This window comes from Acomys minous (genome assembly GCF_964271855.1).
Source record: "Acomys minous genome assembly, chromosome: 9".
Taxonomy (NCBI): Eukaryota; Metazoa; Chordata; class Mammalia; order Rodentia; family Muridae; genus Acomys; species Acomys minous.
In genome coordinates, this window is record NC_140490.1 from 712707 (window position 1) to 735000 (window position 22294).

A 22294-nucleotide genomic window follows, 5' to 3' on the forward strand; every position below is an offset into this window, starting at 1 on the left:
TCCAATTAATGAGTAATAATTATAATAAAAAAGAAATGTTTGGGAAATTTTTAGGTATAAATATTTGGAAAAAAAATTTATTCTATATAGCTTGTATAGACTTGCTATTTTTCAAGACTATGAATATTTATAAATATTCTGCCCTTTTAAAATTATAGATTTAGCCAGGCATGGTACCACACACCCAAAGGCAGGCAGATCACTCTGAGTTCAAGGTCAGCCTGGTCGACAAAGAGAGTTCCAGGACAGCCAGGGCTATTACACAGAGAAACTGTGTCTGGGGGGGGGGGGGGTGGAGTTACAGATTTAAACACACACATTCTCAGCAGGTCTGTTAAAGCAAGGCAACTACAGGGTTGAAGGAAACTTTAGACTTTCGTTTACAGTTCACAGCATGTGTGCTCTCCAGAGCCGCAGTCCCACCCACACCCTCCAGAATCAGCCTTCACGAGAGCCTAGCTACACAGCTCACCATTCTCCGTCTTTTGCTTCTTTGACAAACTCTTCTTCTTCCCTGGTCCACCGTCTTGCTTAGTGTCTTGATGGAACAGTGACGTTTCCTGCTTTTTTGAAGGTGCCATCAGCATTTCCACCTTTTTATCTTGGTCATCTTTATAAAATATAATTGAGGGGAAAATGACCATAGCAAACAATGAACTCACCAGAAAAAAAGACATGAGTAAATAATTCCTAGAACGCTTTAGTACAAAAAGCTTAGTTGTGCCTTTAATCTCTGTCACCAAAAACGTTTCATTCTGGCTTCCTTACTCTACACCATCAAATCTTGAACGGACTTGCCCGTCTTCCCCCGTCTCAGGGCCACTCCCAGCCGCAGTATGGTCACCTAAGAGCTTAAGGACTAACAGCTTCCGTACTGCTGCATTCCCGCCTTCCATGTCCACGCCCTTCCAGACGGACAAAACCGACCCGCACGTCCTTTCTATGGACCACTAACTGCAGCTACTTCTTATCTCCCTCACTCCAAAAGGGCAAACTGAGATCTGTCCCAACGTACTGCAATTAAAAAAAAAAAAAGCACTTCAGCCGGGCCTGGTGGCCCTGGGAGGCAGAAGAAGGTGGGTCTCTGTGAGTACAAGGCCAGCCAGGTGTGCAAAGCAAGTTCCAGGACAGCTAAGGCTATAACACAGAAATTATGTCTCAAAACACAAAAGAAAAACTTCAGCTGCCATCATTTTCTTTTGGAGTGTCATTTCTGAACTGCTTTGAAGGAGCACCTCACGTGCTGGCATTCTTCACAGCAAATGGCTACACCCACGACTTCAGCGACTACCTTCGCACTTACGGCTGCTAGGCCTGCTTTCCACTCAGCCCTCACACTCACGGAGACGGCTGCATCCTCAGCCGCTGCTCTCTATGCAAAGACAAACACGGGCACCTGAAACACAAACTGAAAGCATTCTCTTCTTGCCTCACGGTCAGTCTTTCCACCACTCCTTAGCTCGGTGCTGACAGGCCATGTGCTCATCATGGATTGGAAACCTTTCTGTCCAGGGCCAGAGCATAAAGGCCACTCCCTGCTCCGCCACAACCATAAACGCTCACTACTGACCACTGAAAACTAGTTACAGATATTTAGAAGTGACTGTACTCAAAAATAACTTTATGGACACGGAAGCCTAACGGATAGTTTCTGCATTTCTCCAAGTATTGTTTTTCTTTGATTCCCCCACCCTCACGCCCAGTCACTTAAAATGTAAGATCTATTCTCAGCAACCCAAGTCAGGATGAGTTAGCTCACAGACTGCAGTATGCCAAACCTCATGTAACTTAGCGTCCCAACAGCTCTGATCCTACCTTCCTGTGAGGTTGGTCGTGTTGTTCTTAATTTGTGCACCTCTCTACTTTCTTTCCTTTTGGCACTACAACATTCTGGCCCCACGACCTGACTGAGACACTGCCCAAACAATCTTTTGGCCTATGTGAAAACGTCCAATGGAATCTGTTCTCATAAATTCTGCCCAAGAACTTTTCTAAGGCAAAAGTCTAAGCAGGGGCTGGAGAGACGGCTCATCAGGTATGAGCACTTTCTGCTCTAGAAAGAACCTGGGTTCAGGCCCCACAGCCCACATGGTGGCTCGGTCATGTCTCACTCCAGTTCCGGGAAAGCTGACACCCTCTTCTAGCTTCTGAGGGAACCAGGAATGCAAGTGCCTCGCAGACAGGCTGCAGGCAAATATTCACATACATATACACATAAAATAAAGTCAAATCCCTAGTGTGTGTGTGTGTGTGTGTGTGTGTGTGTGTGTGTGTGTGTGTAAATCAAATGCAATCTAACATCACTCAACTCATTATCTCCCTACTTAATTCTGTGTACTGAATAAACTGACAGACTGACATGACAGATAGATAGACAGACAGGCAGGAAGGCAGACAGAAAGCAAAAATTTTAAAACTGGCTGTACTAGCCTGACTGAACAGCTCTAACAGTAATTAATCGAATGAAGCCCCACTTCCTGGGTGGTTCGCCAGAGCCATCATGACTGTGATCTTTCAGCTTTCTTCGCTGCACTCTTACCAATACTCTGCATCACATGTGCCCCGACAAGCAGCTTTCTGTCGGTGTTGGGTAAGACTCACTACTTACTTGGTAAGATGACTCAGCCCTGAAGACGGCTTAGGCACTGCCTCCTCCGTAAACCCTTCACCTGCAAACTCCATGAACTGCTGTTGCTTTGGCTTCTGTATTTCTCCTACATGATTTCTTCCACACTTCTACCTAAGGCACATGGTGTCGCTGGCTCACACATTCTCCTTCTTAAGGTGTGCAGTGCCTCCTGAGTCCAACACAACCATTACCACTATAAATAAGAAGAGCCCTTCATAGAACGCCAACTCTCTGCAGCTCCACACATCACTTGCCATTTCTCAGAAACTTTTCAAGGTCGTCCTCTGACACCCATGAGGGAAGCAGGTTCTAGAAAGCACCAATACCAAAACCGGAGTGTTCAACTCCCTTACAGAAAATGACGCTGTACTTCAATATAACTCATACTTCTGTATTCTTTAAACATCTCTAGATTACTTATGATACACTATACAAAGTGTATGTTATGTAAACAGTAGTCCTATTGTATTGTCAAGGAAATAATGACAATTTTAAAAGACTGTCTATATTGAAAACAGACACTCTTTCAAATATTTTCATAGACACAATCCTTTTTCAAGTATTTTCAACCCAACATTTGTCATATTATATATATTCATATATGTGCATACATATGTATGTATGGATATGTATATATATACATATATACACAAATATATATATATATGTGTATATATATATATATATATATATATATATATATATGTTACTTGCACAATCACAACTAGCCAGCACTTTATCAAGCTTTAAAATTAATAGCACTGCATGCTCCCAGTGGCCCACCCGGGAAGTCCTGATACCCAGACCACCTGAGCTTTTTCTGCTAGTGTCTACAGTTGGCGTGTGACTCATCTTGAAGACCCAGATAGGCAAATGTTTAAAAACTGAACCAAAAGTGAGAAACAACATTTCACCTTTTCAAGTCCTATCACACTGATTACATGACTACAAGCCCTGAAACCAAAGTATAAATTCCCAGGGAGTCTTCTATGTAGTTACAGGTGACGTTTTAAAGCTAATTTCTATCGGCAATTCATGTTAACAAGAGCACACAGTAAGGTGAACAATCTGTTTCCGACTCAGTACATACAATCATAGAATGAGCTAAAAAGACTATGTACCACTTCCGTTTTTAGACTTCTTCTGCCCCGCTTTCTTCTTCAGGGCAGCAGCTTCGGCAGGTGGGGCTGGCTGCTTTGTAAGGAGGATGGGTTCCCCTCTGCTGCTGGGAGCCTTGGCTGCATCACCGTCTTTGACGACGTGCTCCTCCAGAGGCGGCTTTTGTTTCTTCTCCTTCTTCTTCCTTTCCCTAACACTGCTGGAAGTTTCCACCATGTTCAGTGCAGCAGGTACAAACTGCTCATCCTCCATGGACGAAGCATCCGACAATTTAAAGTCCCGAGGTACATTCTCAGAATCAGATTCATGAAGGGTTCCATTCTGGATCTCTTTCTTCTTATTCTTTTTCTTTTCTGCCTTCTTTTTATCTGTTTTTGTAGAAATCAACTTTTGTTCCCTTTTCTGTTTGGCAAGAACTTCATCATATAACGTTTCTTTCATGAAAAGCCAGAAGAAAAGGAAGATGGCGGTAATCACTACTGAGGGGATAAGGACCACAAAGTACGCCGACTCGTACAGCTCCATGGTGCTTTTCTCAACGTGAGCCTGTAAGATCTAGATAGGAGAGGCACGAGAGACAAGGAAAACCACAGTCAATCATGAAAACAGACAAACGTATAAAGTCCTGTCCTAACAATCAGCATTTCAGACCTAATCCAATTTACCAACAGCCAGAACAAGCTGGCTGTTCCCAACATGGAAACTATGCTATGAAGGGAAACAGGTGCTAACTGAAAAGTGTAGCATGTCCTTCCCTTTTCAAACCACACGAAAAGGCCCTAAAAAAGGCAGGATCTTCTCCATTGTGCTCCCTTTTTCTGGCAGGGCAGGGGGTAAAAGTCGAAGTCAGAAGGAATACTGTCAGGAAGGGAACCCAGACCACCCCAAACACACTCTGCCACAAACTCTACCTCCAACTTCCATTTTGGTACTTATTTTAACACTTACTTCCCCCTTTAAATATATAATGTTAATATATACTACTTACTACATATGAAAATAAAGATGTTTATTAGCGATTACCAACAACTTTAGTCATTAAAAGTCACAAGCTTTTAGACCGGGCGGTGGTGGCGCACGCCTTTAATCCAAGCACTGGGGAGGCAGAGGCAGGTGGATCTCTGTGAGTTCAAGGCCAGCCTGGTCTACAGAGTGAGTCCAGGACAGCCAAGGCTACACAGGGAAACCCTGTCTCGAAGGGGAAAAAAAAAAAAGAGTCGAAGCCCAACATGAGCTACATGAGATCCTATCTCTGAATAAATATATATACATTAGTAAAAGAGACATTCATCTATGTAAATTGCTAAGCCAAACAATGTAACTGTATATGCTAATCATAAGCAGCTTTAAGCATATTAAAATCAACTTTGTCTTTCAATTAAATTATAGCTCATTTTGAAACACAGAGCATTTTGTTTCATTTTTCGAGACACGGTTTCTCTGTGTGTAGCCCTAGCTGGCCTGGACTCACCTTTTAGACCAGGTTGACCTCAAACTCACAGAGCTCCACCTAACTCTGCCTCTGCCTCTCAAGCGCTGGGATTAAAGGTGTGCATCACCAGGCACTGCTTTCAAGCTGTATCAGCAATAACCCAAATCTAAAACCGAAACAGTATCTGAAAACAAACAGTTCAATGGGCACAAGATTTTTCTTTTTGACTAAAATTCACTTTTCCCCAAGAAATTTCTACGGTAAGATTTCACAACTTCAAGGGGGAAAGGAAACGCATGCTAACCCAGCAGTTCTAAACCTACAGGTGTCCACCCCCTGGGGGCTGGGGCTCAACCAACTCTTTCACCAGGGTGGCCTAGGACCACCAGAAAACACAGATATTTTCATTAGGATTCATAACAGTAGCAAAACTACACTTATGAAGCAGCAATAGTTTTATGATTGGGGATCACACATGAGGAACTGTAATAAAGGACACAGTATTAAATGTTGAGGACCACTGTGCTGTTTAGGATTGCTCCTTTGTGCTAAACCATCTAGTTTGTAAGTCAATTTAAACACACTTTGCTGTGTCTGCCTAGGTTAGCTACAGGAAAGTAAAATGCTTTTAAAGACCAGTGCTTTGTAAGGTTTTTTGCTGTTGTGTTTTGTTCTGTTTTGTTTTAAAATATCCAAAGGAAACATATACATACAGCCTGTGCCAGGGCATTGGTGGAAGAAGAAGAACTGAAGTGCTTAGCAGCAGACACAGAAACTAAAAGGGTGAGCTATACCTCCACAGTTATGCACGGCTTCCAGGGTCTTCCTCTGTGACCACACTGGCCAAGCTCACTCAGACAGAAAGGAAAAGCAGTAAGTGCTCAAGGCAAAGACACCAAGGCCAGACCACAGGTCTGAACACTGTCTGTGATCACAGGTCAGCTCAGAGCCGACACACGGGAAGGAATGGTGCTGTCGGCCTTTGGATTTTCATGGGATTCCCTCAGGGCGTCAAGTCTCACTCTGCACGTGGAGAGCCTGACCCATGTGAAGACAGCATCACATAAGCACTGAAGATACTCAGCATCAAGACTAACTCAGAGCGTGACTATTAAAACTACAAGACTTGGGAGTTGCTCAGAAGAAGTAGACAAGAAAAGGACTTTAGCTGACGAAGAGGTAACAGGAAAGGTGAAGAAAGAGGGTTGAAACAAAGATAATTAACTGCAGTTGATAGAAACCTCATCTTTAAAATTGTCTAAGCCCATAGAACACAATTCAGCATGTTTGTTGAGTTGGTAAAATAGAGACTTGGTTGAGTGTTTGCTTGGTCTGGGCCTAAACTTGGGGAAAATGACCCATGTAATCATTCCCCTTTTTAGGCATGGAGTATCAAATATCTTTTTAACCTAACCATATGCAAATTTTAATGGATTCTAATCTGACTGCTGTAAAGAGCTAATGATGGTAAATGAAACTTCTACTAAGTAAGTCAGGAGTGAAATATGCAGAAGATACAAAGAAATCAAGCCTAACTTTGCTGCTCAAAGCACATTTCACACACTAATCTTTTTTTTTACCCCTCCATTTTTCTAGACAGGGTTTCTCTATGTAACAGCCGTGGCTGTCCTGTACTCTGTAGACCAGGGTGGCCTCGAACTCAGAGCAATCCCCCTGCCTCTGCCTCCTGAAGCTGGGATTAAAGGTGTGTGCCATTACTCCACTCACACACACCAATCCCTTTTATATTTAACTCAAGTATAAATCTTTCAAGAAATTAATGAAGCCAGCCATGGTGGTGCATGCCTATAATCCCAGCACTTGGGAAGCAGAGGCAGGCTTCTCTGCGAGTTCAGGGCCAGCCTGGTCTACAGTCAGGACACCAAAGCTACACAGAGAAACCTTGTTTTGAAAACAAACAAATCTGACAACAAAATAATATATTGACAAAAAAAAAACCGAAGTCAACATACAAAACAAATACATTTTTAAAAATTCCAAAAAAAGAAATTAATGAAATACACCAACTATATCTTTACTAATATATATTCCCACTATTGTTCACAAATAATTCCCAGATTCTCTCAAGGGAACACATATATCTCTGCACAAAAATCTTGCCCTAAGTAAGAATCAAAGGTTTCAATCCTGCAGTACATATAAAGAACTGCAAAAATAATAAGTTAAGAAGTGGTAGAGCCTGGTACACCTGACTCCCACAGCAGTACAAAATAAAGAAGGAAGAAAAAAAAAGGATGGAAAAAACATTCAAATGCTGTTTTTTTAGAATCTGTATTATAAATAGCAATCATGCCGCTTTTAAATTCTATTTACTTTTCCTCCTAAAATGTGTACTATATCTTACAAAAATTGAGCTACATCACTGAGTTAAATAAACTGAACTGTACAAATCTCGGGGCTGGAGAGATGGCTCAGTGGCTGGAGACATGGCTCAGAGGTTAAGAGCACTGTCTGTTCTTCCAGAGGTCCTGAGTTCAATTCCTGGCAACCACATGGTGGCTCACAAATCTCTTAGGAAACATGAAAACCAATTTACATTAATATAAGAATATGCATAGTGCAAAAATTTTAATGTTATGAGACAGGGGTGGTGAGGTGTCCAGCACTTGCAGGCTGAGGCAGGAAGATTAGGGAAGGGGCCAGTCTGTGCCGTACAGTAAGACATGTCTCAAAGATATTTATTTGGTTTGGTTTTGTATTTTTTCTTTTCTTCTTTTTTTTTTTTTGTTTTTTTGTTTGTTTGTTTGTTTGTTTGTTTGTTTGTTTTTCAAGGCAGGGTTTCTCTGTGTAGCCCTGGCTGTCCTGGACTCACTTTGTAAACCAGGCTGGCCTCAAACTCACAGCTATTCACCTGCCTCCCTTGTGCTGGTATTACAGGCCTGCACCACCACGCCTGGCTTGTTTTGTTTTTCAAGACAAAGTTTCTCTGGTTGTTCTGGAATTCACTCTGCAGACTAGGCTGGCCTAACTCATAGAGATCCACCTGCCTCTGTCTCCCAAGTGATGGGATTAAAGGTGTGCACCACCACAGCCTGGCTGAAGGTATTTAAGTCTAAAAATAATTTTAAGAATTCCAATCAAACTTGGGAATGGTAGCCCCCATTTTTAATCCCAGCAATCAGGGAGGCAAACTGCAGTGAGTTCTAGGCCAGAGGTCACTTTAAAACTGAAAGAGAGAGAGAGAGAGAGAGAGAGAGAGAGAGAGAGAGAGAGAGAAAGAAAGAAAGAAAGAAAGAAAGAAAGAAAAGATTTCTAATCAAACTACTTAACAGGTAAAAGTCTATGTGTATAAACACACAGAGAGATGGCATTCACTATTTTTAACAGGAAAACAAATTACTTCAATGTGAAATACCTACAGAAATATTACACAACAGTTAAGACTGTGACATAGAAAAACACATAAAGGGCATTTATATTGAACATAACAATTACATAAACTGAGACTATGCATAAAAAGCAAAAACTGAAAAAAGGAAAAAAATAAACAAACCAAGAACTGTCATGGAACTAGCTCTGTAGACCAGGTTAGCCTCAAACTCGAGATTTACCTGCCTCTGTCTTCCGAACGCTGAGATTAAGACATGCACCACCACGTCCCACTAGTCACTCTTAATGAACACTATTACACTAGATAAGGTCCTTCCTAGTTAGCTCAGGCCAGCCTCACACTCCCAAATACGGAATTGTAGGTGTTATTCACCACACTCAGGTATGTTATGCTTTTAAAACAAAAATCAGATATTAAAATTTTGCTTGCTTGCATATTGAGAAAGACTTAAGCAGTATCATCATATACTATTAAATGTCAAGTAAATCAAAGAAAATTTAATTCTATTTTCTTCTCATTGGGAGGCTCACTTGTTCTTGCATCTATTCTCTCTCTCTCTCTCACACACACACACACACACACACACACATGCACGCACGCACGCACCTACTTTTTAAACATTTTTGTACTTCAATTAATAAAATTATATCCGCTGGATGATTGAAAAGAACAAGTGGAAGCGAGGCAGCATTAGTCAAAGCCTGGGAGGCAAAGGCAGATGACTCTCTGAGTTCAAAGCCAGCCTCGTCTACAAAGGGAGTCCCAGCACAGGCAGGGCAACACAGAGAGACCCTGTCTGGAAAAAAACCAAAAGAGCAACTGGGGGGAAATCATGGAAATGAAAGACTGAACAAACTGAAGTAGTTCTCGCCCTCATTCACGCATGTTCACCAAATGTACAAACTGGCACAGCCAAAAACAAAAAACAAAAAACAAAAACTATATATGAACCCAAATAGAGGTAGTTTTCAAACTAGGAAGGTAAAAACCCCTCAACTATAGAACTTGGAATGAGGGCAACTAAGCGGGTTAACCTTTAAAAGACACGCATGCTCACGCGTGAGCCCACAAGCATGCTCTTCAGTGGACAAGCAGTTAACAGGAGCTAGAGGCCTACACTGAACAAGGTTATTAAATGCTGAAAAAAACAATTTGTAATCTGGTCACTGAGACTAAAAATTCTACATTCCAAGAAGACTACCACTATACCATGTTTCCTGTCCTATAAGCCTACAATATCTGCTGTAATGCTGCTTTTTTTTTTCCTTAAAGCAAATGCAGTTGTTTTGTTTTGTTTCAGAAAAGCGGTTCGTGTATAAGCAGCATGCTATGAGGATAAGGAACGCCTAGCACTGGTGGCCAAAGCACCCAAAACAATGCCAATACTTGGGGGGAGGAAGGAAAGAAGGCAGGCAGGAAGGAAAACAATTCAAAGCAATCAAAGAGCTGGAGAGATGGCTCCGGGTGCTTCCACAGGTCCTGAGTTCAATTCCCAGAACCCACATGGGGGCTCACAACCATCTGTAATATGATCTGATGCCCTCTTCTGGCCTGCGGGTATACATGCAGGCAGAGCACTGTATACATAATAATAAAAAATAAATAAATCTTAAAAAAAAAAAGAAGCAATCAAATTTTCAAGTATAGCTGGATGTCTGGTACACGCCTTTAATCCCAGCATTCAGAAGCAGAGGCAGGAGGATTGCTGTGACTTGAAGGCTAGCCTGGTCTACAAACAGATTTCCAGGACAGCCAGGACTGTTATACAGAGAAACCCTGTCTGGGGGAAAAAAAAAGAATCTCTATTGAGAAAATACCTCCAATTGGCCGGCCTTTCTTTCTTTCTTTCTTTCTCTCTCTCTCTCTCTCTCTCTCTCTCTCTCTCTCTCTCTCTCTCTATTTTTTTATTTTTAGGTGTTTTGTTTTTTTGAGATAGGGTTTCAGGTTGAACCAACACAGCCACGCAGCTGCGTAAGTATTTTCAAAGCACCCTTAGTGACATTAAAGACAATTACAAATACTGTAAGACCTCTCATTTCAGTTAGACACCCAAGACAAAAGAGGGATTACTAAGAAAACAAAGACATTTTGGACAGGAAGTACACAGTAAGTGCCTTGAGGATGGTAATTATTTCACCAGTGCAGTGTACACTTTAAACAAATGCAGATTATACGCTAGGTTCCGTGAAACCATCAAAAAGGCATCATCACCTTTCACTGGTGTTGGCAGGCACTGAAAGGCCCGCACTGGGAAGAAAAGCAGCCCTTTCACAATGTGAGCTTGAGGATGATTAACGCAATCACAGGAGAACTCTGGGAAAGGCATAACCAAAGTATAAAAACAGGGCTGGCAGGATGGCTCAGCGGGTAAGCCAGGCAACCCGAGTTCAATCCCTAGGACCCAGGGCATGGAAGAGGAAAACTGACCCCAAAAAGCTCTCTGGCCTCCACACACCTGTACACACACACAGAGGGATAAATTACTGAGTACAAAAATAGTGCCCCCTCGTCAACAGAAGAAATTCCTTCCCTGGTGGTTCTGCTTTAGTTACACTCTCAGACGGGCCAACTCAGCAGGGCTCACTCCTTCTTTTCCCTAAAACCTTACAATCTAGTCTGCAGTTTACATTTTAACTTTGACTTAGTCACTCCACAAGCAACTTCCTAGCAGTCTACTTGTCCTTTAAATGATTTGTTTATTCTTATTTTATGTACACTGGTTTTGTGTGAAGGTGTCAGATCCTCTGGAACTGGAGTTACACACAGCTGTGAGCTGTCATGTGGGTGCTGGGAGTTGAACCCAGGTAACTCTGGAAGCACAGCCAGTGCTTTTAACACAGAGCCGCCACTCCAGCCGCCCTAACAATCAACTTAAGAGAAAGCAGTGATGGAGAGTCTACACAAACACAGAACAGCTCTAGCAGAAACAGGGGCGGGGAATGGAAGTAACACAAGCAAGGCCTACAGAGCTGAGAAGCTAAAGGGAACCCTGGTCACTCAGACAATGAGAATATTCCAGCAGCTGGGTGCAGAGTAAGTGCTTCTCACTCAGCACCCAGGGAAAGCAGCAAAATGCCAGCAGTGCCAGCTGCGTCCTGACAAATGAGGAAAACACCTGCAAACAAAGCCTGGTTTGAGTATGTTTACAAATCTCATATGAGGGCTGAGTTTGCTATTTCAAAGTAAGTAACTCTACATTTTTAAAAATCCTACATAATGACTGGGCACCGTGGGGCATACCTGTAATCCCAGTTCTCAGGGAGGCAGAGGCAGGTGGATCTCTGTGAGATTGAGGTCAGTCTGGTCTACAAAGCAATTCCAGGACAGCCAAAGCTACGCAGAAAAACCCTGTCTCGAAAAACAAAAACAAAGAAACCCAAAGAATGCAATCCTTAAAATAGCCCTATACTGTAGGAAACTACTGAAGAATATAGCAATAAACACATTCTAGCACTGAAAAACTACAAAGTTCACACAATGCAGAGCTTGCAAGAAAGAAGGAAGGAAGGATAGAAGGAAAGAAAGAAAATAAATCACATGAAAGAAATTGCAAAGTCAGCTTCAGGAACAGAATGGGGCAGCATAGAAACTTTGTAAGAAACATGCAAGAATGCCACCATAATCTTGAGCTTAAAACAATCTCAGGATACAATGTTTATATCACCAAAGGAAATAATGATAAATTAAAATGAAATTGGTTTTAATACAGTCCACATAAAAAGAACAGAACCTTAATGTAACAAAAGCTATTTGTAATACATAATTGGCAATGAATTAGTATTCAAGCCATACAAATAGCTCCTAGAAGTCAAAAAGAAACATCTATAACCCAACAGAAAAACCAACAGTCACATGTAAGAGGAAGAGACAAGTCCAGCAAAGAGAAATCACGCCCTCCCTCCTTCCCTCTGGTTTTTGAAGCACAGTTTCTCTGTATAACAGTTCTGGCTGGCCTGGAACTCACAGAGATCCAAATGCTGGGATTAAAGGGGTGACCCACCACCACCAGGCCAAGAAATCGCTTAAAAGTCAGCACTGAGGGGGAAGAGGAGTGGGGTGTCCTGAGGTCAAGGTCAGTCTAGACAACATGTCTCAGCAAAAAGCAAAAATCATACAAAAGTCTGTGTAGTAATAAAAGTAAGTTCATGACTACAAAGTTGAATGGAAAAGGTGAAGTTTCAAAAACTTCATACAAAAAGAGTCCCACTTAACAGAGTTCAAAAGAAACAAAACAGCCGGGCCTGTTCCCAGCACTCGGGAGGCAGAGGTAGTGGATCTCTGAGTTTGAGGCCAGCCTGGTCTACAAAGTGACTCCAGGACAGCCAAGGCTACACAGAGAAACCCTGTCTTGAAAAATAAAAAATAAAAAATAAAAATAAAGAGAAAAAGAAAAAACAAAACAAAATATGGCTTAGGTACAAAGTATACACACAAGCCTAAAGAAGCAAAGAGCAGCCGGGTGTTGTGGCACATGCAGGAGGCAGAGGCAGGTGGATCGCTGTGAGTTTGAGGCCAGCCTTGTCTACAAAGCAAGTCCAGGACAGCTAAGGCTACACAGAGACTCTGTTTCAAAAAAAAAGAAAAGAAAAGAAAAGAGCAACGAGTCTGGGTATCTATGATGGGCGGAAATGCGCAGGTGGTACAGTACTGGCCAGCGAGGCCAGATCAAGGCTTAGCCCTTCAGACTCCTTAACACACTCTCTCTCTCCAATTCGTCACATGAAGGCATGTAATTAGAACTGGGAGACAAAGATGTACACAAAACCTTCGTGTGATAAGCCCTAAAACCTGCAGGTTTCAACTTCCAGCTTCTTACTGCTTACTTGACGACTCACCTGGTTCCTGTGTAACAGTAAATAATTGCCCCACACTTTCCAATGAGCATGCATCATAACAAACGTCACAACATGAGTCCTGACGCACAACATACCTACTGAATCTCAGAAAACTACTGGTAATTACAAACTTAATCAGATCAAAACAAACAAGTGTGCTGGGGCTGTAGCTCAGTAGTAGCCTGCAGTCCCTGGGTTTAAACACCAGTACCCTCTCTAAAAAAAGAGTAGGGAAAAAACAAACAAACAAACAAACAAACAAACAAAGACAGGTGGACAAGTGGCATTCTCCTTAGCACTGGAACTGCTAAGACCCTACTTAGAACTACTATAAGCCTATTGAAAATGGTGCTCTCTTGACCTCTCCCGGAACACACTGGCATTTTCCTCTTTTGCAAAAAGATAGAACTATTGCCTGCCAAAAACTAAATGTAGGAAAATAAAACCAAAGCCTTTTGAAGGATTAGAAAACTCCAGGATTTTTAGTATTTCCTACTATCAATATTTTCATTATACTTTATAGAAACCAGCATTGGAGGTTACAGATAATGCTTTTTTTAAAGATTTATTTATTTATTCACCTGAAAAGGGCATCAGATCTCGTTATAGATGATTATGAGCCACCATATAGGTGCTGCAAATTGAACTCAGGACCTCTGAAGGAGCAGCCAATGCTCTTAACTGCTGAGCCATCTTTCCAGCCCAGAAAATGCACTTAAAATACAAATTATGGAAGGACAATCAGAAAAACATTATTCTAAGAAAACTGATTAGGGTAAATAAAAAGAAATACATATCAATCAATATTAAATGCTTTAAGTACAAATATTTAATGTGCAATTTTTTTGTCTCGGTCTAGTTTGGGGTTTGGGTTTTTTTGAGACAGGGTCTCATACAAACAGCTCTTTCTGTCCTGGAACTCACTATACAGACCAGGCTAGTCTCGAACTCAGAGATCCATCTGCCTCTTCTCCCCACCCAGACCCCCTGAGTTGCTGGGATTACGTAAGTATTTTAAGTCCTTGTGTTTTGTTTTGTTTTTTGTTTTTTGGCTTTTCAAGACAGGGTTTCTCTGTTTTAGCCCCGGCTGTCCCAGAACTCACTCTGTAAACCAGGTTGGCCTCTAACTCACAGATATAGTCCTGCCTCTGTCTCCCAAGTGCTGGGATTAAAGGCATGCGCCACCACCGCCTGGTTTTACTCTGTTTTAAGCAACTTTTTAAATTAAATGGTCTTAATTATATGCAGTGGGTAACTCCGGCAGCACACAGTGTTGACAGTGTTCTTCTCTCTACCGAGTTTCCAGGGGCCTGCCACTCTCCTCTGTTCTCTGAAAGGTCCTGGAAAAAGAACTAAAAGCTACATGTATCCATCAGAGAAAGGAACTGCATGATACACGCTTAATTAATTCTTTTAACAAAGTCTTACTTAGCACCTATTACAAGCCACACAGTGCCTGAAAAACACAGGCTAAACAAAGAAAAATCACTTGTAATAGCATATATTTACAATCCCATACTGGGAGGGAGAAGGTGGGAAGGTTGCAAATTCAGACTAGCCTGGGCTACTTAGCCTGGACTATATATCGAGTTCAAAGCCAGCATCAGCATCTAAAAATACATACATAAATAAGCAAAACAAATAAAATGCCTATCTCAGATAAGTTGTATTATATGTATGTTTGAGGGTAGAAGAAACAGTAAATAATCATGGTCAGCAAGCAAGTACATAGTATGCAGTAAGGCCCAAGCACTGAATGAGAAAACGGACGAGGTACAGAGACTGGAACACGGGACAGAGACTAGAAGCAGGGGTAGAGTTTTAAACAAAATAGGCATTTAAAAATTACACTTAGCTGGGTGTGGTGGCACCTTTAATCCTAGCACTTGGGAAGCAGAGGCAGGTGGATATCTGCGAGTTTGAGGCCAGCCTGGCCTATAGTGAGTTCCAGGACAGCCAGGGCTACACAGAGAAACCCTGTGTCGAAAAACCAAAAAAAAAAAGAAAAGAAAACAAACAAGACACAAATAGCAAAGGAGGTAAGAGAGCAAGCCATGAAAATATCTTAAACGGAAAGTGATCAAAGAGGGGTAATAGATAACCTGAAGACCCTAGAGAGGGGTAATAGATAACCTGAAGACCCTAGAGAGGGGTAATAGATAACCTGAAGACCCTAGAGAGGGGTAATAGATGACCTGAAGACCCTAGAGAGGGGTAATAGATAACCTGAAGACCCTAGAGAGGGGTAATAGATAACCTGAAGACCCTACGACAGGCAGCTGGGGGTAGAGTCAGCAGTTGAGAGGCAAGACAAGAGGGCATGCGCAGATGGTGTAAGGCCTCTCAGGCTATCACAGCTACTTTTGAGAAGGGATATGAAGGAAAAAATTAGGAAGACAACGGTAGAAACCTAAGCAGGACGTAGGGATGGTTTGGACCAGACCATTAGCAGTAGAGAGAAGTGGCTGGATTCTGGTCATGTTATTAAGACAAGAAAAAAGCCGAGAATAACAAGTGTCACACGGAAGTCAGACATAATGCCAATGAACAACTGGATGGACGGTGCCAGATGAAAATGGTTCAGCAGCGCCACGGGGGTGGGGGTGGGGGGGTAGGGGGGGACGGGGGACAGGACAGACAGGAAAGCATAGTTTGAGTGGAAAGACTTGACACTGTCTTAAGTGCTGAAGGGAGATCAGACTGGAGATATAAATAGGTGTTTGAGCCATGACACTGGATGAGACTGTCAGAATATAAAGAGAAAAGTGAGTCAAGGATTGGACAAACCAACTTCTACAGGACGTGACCTACAAAGAAAGAGAAAACTCGTGAAGAAAGACCCAAAATGCAGAGTACCCCGGAAAAACATTTGCTACAATAAACCACTCTGCTCACATGGGACTTAACTTATACTTAAAAGCATTCAATTCAGGCTGGAGAGATGGCTCAGAGGTTAAGAGCACTGACTGCTCTTCCAGAGGTCCTGAGTTCAATTCCCAGCAACCACATGGTGGCTCACAACCATCTATAATGTGATCTGATCCCCTCTTCTGGACTGCGGGTGTACATGCAGGCAGAGCACTGTGTATGTCAAAAAATAAATCTTTAAAAAAAAAAAAAAGAATCATTCAATTCCTCAGCAGTAGTTAAGGTGACCGAGAGCTGAGTACATAAATGAGCAACAGAGCACTTGCCTACCAACGCTGGGGGAGTGGTAAATGACACACAGAGTAGTAGAACACGACTTCATAAAAACCTGAGCATTACATATACACTTCCTGGGAATGTTACACTTCCAATCAGAATCTCTACCAAAATTATATTTTTTTGGTTTTTCAAGACAGGGTTTCCCTGGGTAGCCTTGGCTGTCCTGGACTTGCTTTGTAGACCAGGCTGAGCCTTGAACTCACAGCGATCCACCTGCCTCTGCCTCCTGAGTGCTGGGATTTGAGGCATGCACCACCACCAGCACCAGCACCACCCAGCCCAAAATTACTTTTTTTTTTTTTTGAAACTTTGTCTTGGTTCTTTGATTATAAAAACAATGAAAGCCCATAAAAGTTAGGTGCACTGCTCAAGAGGCAGCCACAGAGACAGGGACCTCTCTGAGTTCAAGGCCAATCAAGGTTATACAGTAATCCCTGTTCTTTTTTTTTTTTTTTTCTTTTTTTTTTTTCTTATTTTAGTACAAAGCTGTTTTATTAATTTATCTTACCAACTTTAACTTTAAAAGTTTCATATAAGGGCTGGAGAGATGGCTCAGAGGTTAAGAGCACTGACTGCTCTTCCAAGGGTCCTGAGTTCAATTCCCAGCAACCACATGGTGGCTCACAACCACCTATAATGTGATCGGATGCCTCCTTCTGGCCTGCAGGTGTACATGCAGGCAGAGCACTGTAAACACAAAAATAAATAAATAAAATCATTTTAGAAAAAAAAAAAAAAAGAGTGAGAAATTCACCAGGCATGGTGGCACATGCCTTTAATCCCAACCCAGGCAGAGGCAAGTGGATCTCTGTGAGTTCAAGGCCAATCTGGTCTACAAAGAGTTTTAGGACAGTCAGGGCTATTATACAGAGAAACCCTGCCTGGGGGGCAGGGGGGAAGTGGGGAAAAAAAATGCAAATAAAAGCTAGGTGGTGGTGGTACAAGCCTTTAATCCCAGCACTTGGGAGGCAGAGGCAGGCGGGTCTCTGTGAGTTTGAGGCTAGCCTGGACTACCAAGTGAGTCCAGGACAGCCAGGGCTAAAACAGAGAGACTCTGTCTGGAAAAACCAGGAAAGAAAGAAAAAAAAAAAGAAAAAAAGAAAGAAAAGAAAAAAGCAAATAAAAACATCAAATGCCATAATTAACCAGAGCCATGTCTGTATATAACTTACTAAACTTCCATACATTTGGAATTGACATTTGAAATGAAGTTGAGTTGTGAAGCTTCAAATTAAATGTTATGCTTTCAGTATCAGATATCATTTATGGATTTGTCTACTATCAAAAAATAAAAATAAATAAATAAATCAACCAGGCACAGTGGCGCACGCCTATAATCCCAGCACTTGGGAGGCAGAGGCAGACAAATCTCTGTGAGTTCGAGGCCAAACTGGTTTACAAAGGGAGTCCAACACAGCCAAGGCTACACAGGGAAACCTTGTATCAGGAAAAAACAAAAAAACAAACAGCCAAGGCTACACAGGGAAACCTTGTATCAGGAAAAAACAAAAAAACAAACAGCCAAGGCTACACAGGAAAACCTTGTATCAGGAAAAACAAACAAAGACTGAAGGACAAGAAAAGCAACTGACCTTACAACCTCATTCATACTTCTATCACATGCACCCACTCTTTCCTCATCTTTTTCTCTCTTCATGTCATCTTGTACATATATATATACACACACATACACACATACATTAGCTCACATCTGTACAGACATAATGGTTAGGACGCCACTTATGAAAGAGATCATTGGCTTATTCCTGAGATTGTGTGACCCTGATTACTAGCCTACATTCCAGGTCTACCATTTTCCTGCAAATTTTTTATCCCTTTTCTTTAGAGCTGAGTAGGCTTCTGTCTTATACAGAGACCTACTTTCCATTTATTCACTCATCAACTGATGAACAACTAGGTTGATTCCAATTATTTGCTATAGCAAATAAACACTGAGGTACAAATAGCTCTATGGTAGGGACTAGACCCTTTCTTTTACAGGGAGAAGGGGGCCAGTCTAGGTGTTAAAGGCTAAAGCTCATAACCTTTTTTAATTTTTATTTTGGAGGCAGGGTCTTACTGTGATTTTGGGCCTGGAACTGACAGAGATCCACCTGCCCCTGCCTCGGGATTGCTGGGATTAAAGACATCATCAGCCGCAACAGCATTTTTTAACCAAAAAGGCTTAAACGCAATTTAATGCTGTCAGTTCTTTCAAAGACACTCTAAGCACCAAATTCATCCACTTGACAAACACTTGTAAATTATTACTTTTCTCTTCTGGATTTTTAGAGACAGCTTAAGTTAATCAAACTACTTGGTGCATAGCACCTAAAGTTTTCCCTTTAATTTTCTATTTATAGGGGAAATATAGTTCATATCCTTAAACCAATATTCCCCAGCCACTTACACATAAATTACATCTTTTTTTTACCAGAACACCCCAGATTGTGTTCCTAGGAACTGAAGCAGCAATGAAATGGAATGCGGTCCATTTGTAAGTGAGCAGTTTCCGTAACTTCTGGACAGTTCCCTCCGGTCTTTAGGGATACTCTTGATTTGCCTTCCCACAACTTTACAACCACACAGGGCACCTGAGAGCTTACTCTCAAACCCCTGACTCTTCTGTGAAGCACCCTGTCCTTCCGTGTCCTGTTCCTGTCACGCCCATCCCCTGTCCAGTCGTCGTGGTCATGTCCATCAGTCGGTGTCGTCCGGCCACCAACCGTCCCACCCCACCCCCCAGCCTCCACCCGAGCCCCGCCCCGCCCCCCGTCGCCCCGCCTCCCCATTGCCCCCCGCCCCCTCCCCGTCGCCCCGCCTCCCCGTTGCCCACCGCCCCCGCCCAGTCACCCCGTCCTGTTTTCCCCAACCATCCCACAGGCGTGTACACCTACTCACATTTCCTTATTAGATTATGAGGTCAGATTCCTAAACCTAATTCTCCTGGAATTACCGAGTTTACTAATTTTTACCTTTTTTTTTCACAAAGTATTGAAAATCTGATTTAAAAATCTTGCTATCAAAAGGCATAGTAGGCATACAAATAAAAATATTCCAGGGCTAGCAGTGTCAAAATATATATGATATTCTCAAGACTCTTCGTTCATCCCAATTCTCCCCTCCCTGGGAAAACAACACATCCTCCTAAGAATTCAGGTGAAATTCCAGCTAAACAGTGACCAACAATCAACCTTAATATTGTGAGGTTAGCCTCACAGCAGGCTTTACTCTTTAAGTCTTTAGAAAAATCTAACAAAAGACTAAAACTTACACCCCAGCAAGCCTGTGAACTGCTTGGAGTTCAGGGTTTTGGATGGAGTTTACTTTCATTTATTGGATTTTGTCTGTTTAGAGGGAAACTACAGTAGAGGAAGGGATTCTTAATACTCAGGGAAGTCACAGAAACATCACAATCCAATAAAAAAACAAACCAATGGCTTTCCATAACGCTAACAATGAATCAAGAAAGTGTTACAGCGCTAGAGAGACGGCTCAGAGGTTAAGAGCACTGGCTGTTCTTCCAGAGGTCCTGAGTTCAATTACCAGCGACCACATGGTGGCTCACAACCATCTATAAGATCTGGTGTGCAGAACACTGTATACATAGTTAAAAAAATTTTTTTTGTTTTGTTTTGTTTTTTTCTAGACAGGGTTTCTCTGTGTAGCCTTGGCTGTCCTAGACTCACTTTGTAGACCAGACTGGCCTCGAACTCACAGTGATCTTCCACTTGCCTCTGCGTGCGCTAGCACGCCTTTATTAAAGAAGCTTTAAAAGAAGCTTTATTAAACAAAATAATAAAGGCCTAGATACCTGGTATCCTTCATGATGTTCAAGTATTTAATATATTTGAGGAATTCTTCCGATAGGTACCGAGATATATATATTAGGTTATTATCTTTATTGTTATTTTATATAAAATTCTTGTATATTTGAAGTTTCAGTGTGTCTCGGTAAAGTAGAACACCTTATTCTCTAAACGCACCTAATAATTAAGGCATTTATGTCTACTGAGGGCTAAAAAATTGAGAGACGTTTCTAACTCAGGGTAGACACGGGAAAGGAACCTACTAAGCCCGGCTAGTTCATGTACGGGTCCCTGAAAGAAAGGAGGGATGGGAGAGGGGCTTATTTACCAAACAATACATCAAATATGAGAAGCTACTGCGGGACGGACAGAACGCAGGTCAGCCAGTGTCCCAGTGCAGCGCACGGAAGGTTATCTCAAGTCTCATCCCCAAATACTTTTAGCCCCACTGGAGCCACTGCTTGCAAGCGAGGTGGGGAAAACAAACGCAGCCTAGTGCAGGCAAAAAGTCAAACCACCCTGCTACACAACGCAGTGTTTAGTTCACCTTTGAGGTGCTCCTCTTTACCTGGTATGGAGGGTGGGGGGAAGGGCGCGTGACTTTGAATTGTTCGGCCGTGGCTTTTGAAGCTATGGCTTTTCAAATACCTGCTAAGGAATCCACTTCTAGCGGAGGCCCCGGGAGTCAGAAGGCCAGTCCGCCTCCTCCCACGAAGGACCCGCTGACACTAAACAGGCCACTTTTAAACTTAACCGAGGTGCAGCCGGACAAAGGAGAGGACGCTGCTCCCCCACACCCCCACCCCCCGAACTCGGATGTCTGGAGCGGGGCCAGGTCCGGGACGCCCCGATCCCATTGTTGGGAGCTGAGGCGGACACACCCCTGGGAGGGGGAGAGGGGCCGAGGGAGGGAGAACTTCGCAGGGTTTCCCTTAACTCCGCGCACCGGGAGGTGGGAGGGACCGCGCTCCGTGCCGAGCGAGAGGCGAGCCGCTCCAGCATGGCGCACGCGTGGCCCAGCCGCGGGCCCAGGGCACCGGAGGCCAGGCGCTCCCTCCGTCCACCCTCCTCGGAGCCTTAATCCGCCCGCCCTCCCGGGGGCCCGCGAGCAAGGCTAAAAATAGGCTCCTCGGTCACCCCGCGGCCCGAGCAGGCCGACCTCGCCCTCAGGAGCCAGCCCGGGGAGCTGCGGCCACCCGCGGGGCTGCGGTCGGGCCCGGCGACCGGGGCGGGGAGGAGGCCGAGGCGGAACCCTGGAACCGGAACCCGCAGGCGGATCCTCAAGAGCGGGCCGGCGGCGGCACGGGGCCTGGGCGGACGCTGCACACTGCGACCCCCGGGCCGAGGCCTACCCGGCGAACGCGCGCCCCGCCCCGCGCCCCGCGCCCGGGAGCACCGTGCTCTGCTCCTCACCCTGCGCAGCCGGGAACCAGGCCGGGACGACGCCGCGGCGCGCGCTCCGAGACCCCCGCCGCAGCCGCTCAGGTGCCGTCGCGCCGCCCCGCAGGAAACGGGAGGCTTCGGGGCGGGGCGGCTCCGCACGTCCGGGCGTCGGGTCCTGAGGAGCCCCGGAGACCGGCCCCTTAAAGGGACAGGCGGGACCGAGCGGCCGGCGGCCCCGAGATGCGCCCCCACCCACCCACGCTGTCCTGCAGAGGCGTCACCCCTGAGCCTGCGGAATCCCTACTCTGCCTCCCCCAATCGGCCGCGGTCTCACGTGACCCTCGTACAAAAGTACCACTTGGCCCCACGACACCGGATGATTCCTTTTAACTGTATTCAAAGTTGCTAGACATCACACACACACACACACACACACACTCACACACTCGGCTGGGATTGTTTCTCAGAAATCAACCGGAAAACGAACGCGCCCTTTGCTGAGTGTGAGTGTGTAGAGCTCTCTCGGCG

General features: G+C 43.7%; 1 protein-coding gene across 31 annotated transcripts in view; it reads right to left on the reverse strand.

Moving 5' to 3' along the window:
• KTN1 (kinectin 1) overlaps positions 1-22006 on the reverse strand; it is a 93920-nt gene extending 71914 nt beyond the window's left edge. For 27 of the 31 annotated variants that reach the window (XM_084793996.1, XM_084793990.1, XM_084793984.1 and 24 more), the window contains exons 1-3: positions 21797-21928; positions 3751-4303; positions 473-610 (exon numbers count right to left, since the gene is read on the reverse strand). In XM_084793996.1, coding sequence (XP_084650122.1) covers positions 473-610; positions 3751-4273 — 661 coding nt within the window. In that variant the 5' untranslated portion in view covers positions 4274-4303; positions 21797-21928. Of the gene's footprint in view, positions 1-472; positions 611-3750; positions 4304-18984; positions 19111-19180; positions 19297-20951; positions 21110-21796 lie in introns of those variants that run through there. The other 4 variants (XM_084793978.1, XM_084793992.1, XM_084793981.1 and 1 more) reach the window with 4 other exon arrangements.
• Between the last annotated feature and the right edge of the window lie 288 nt (positions 22007-22294).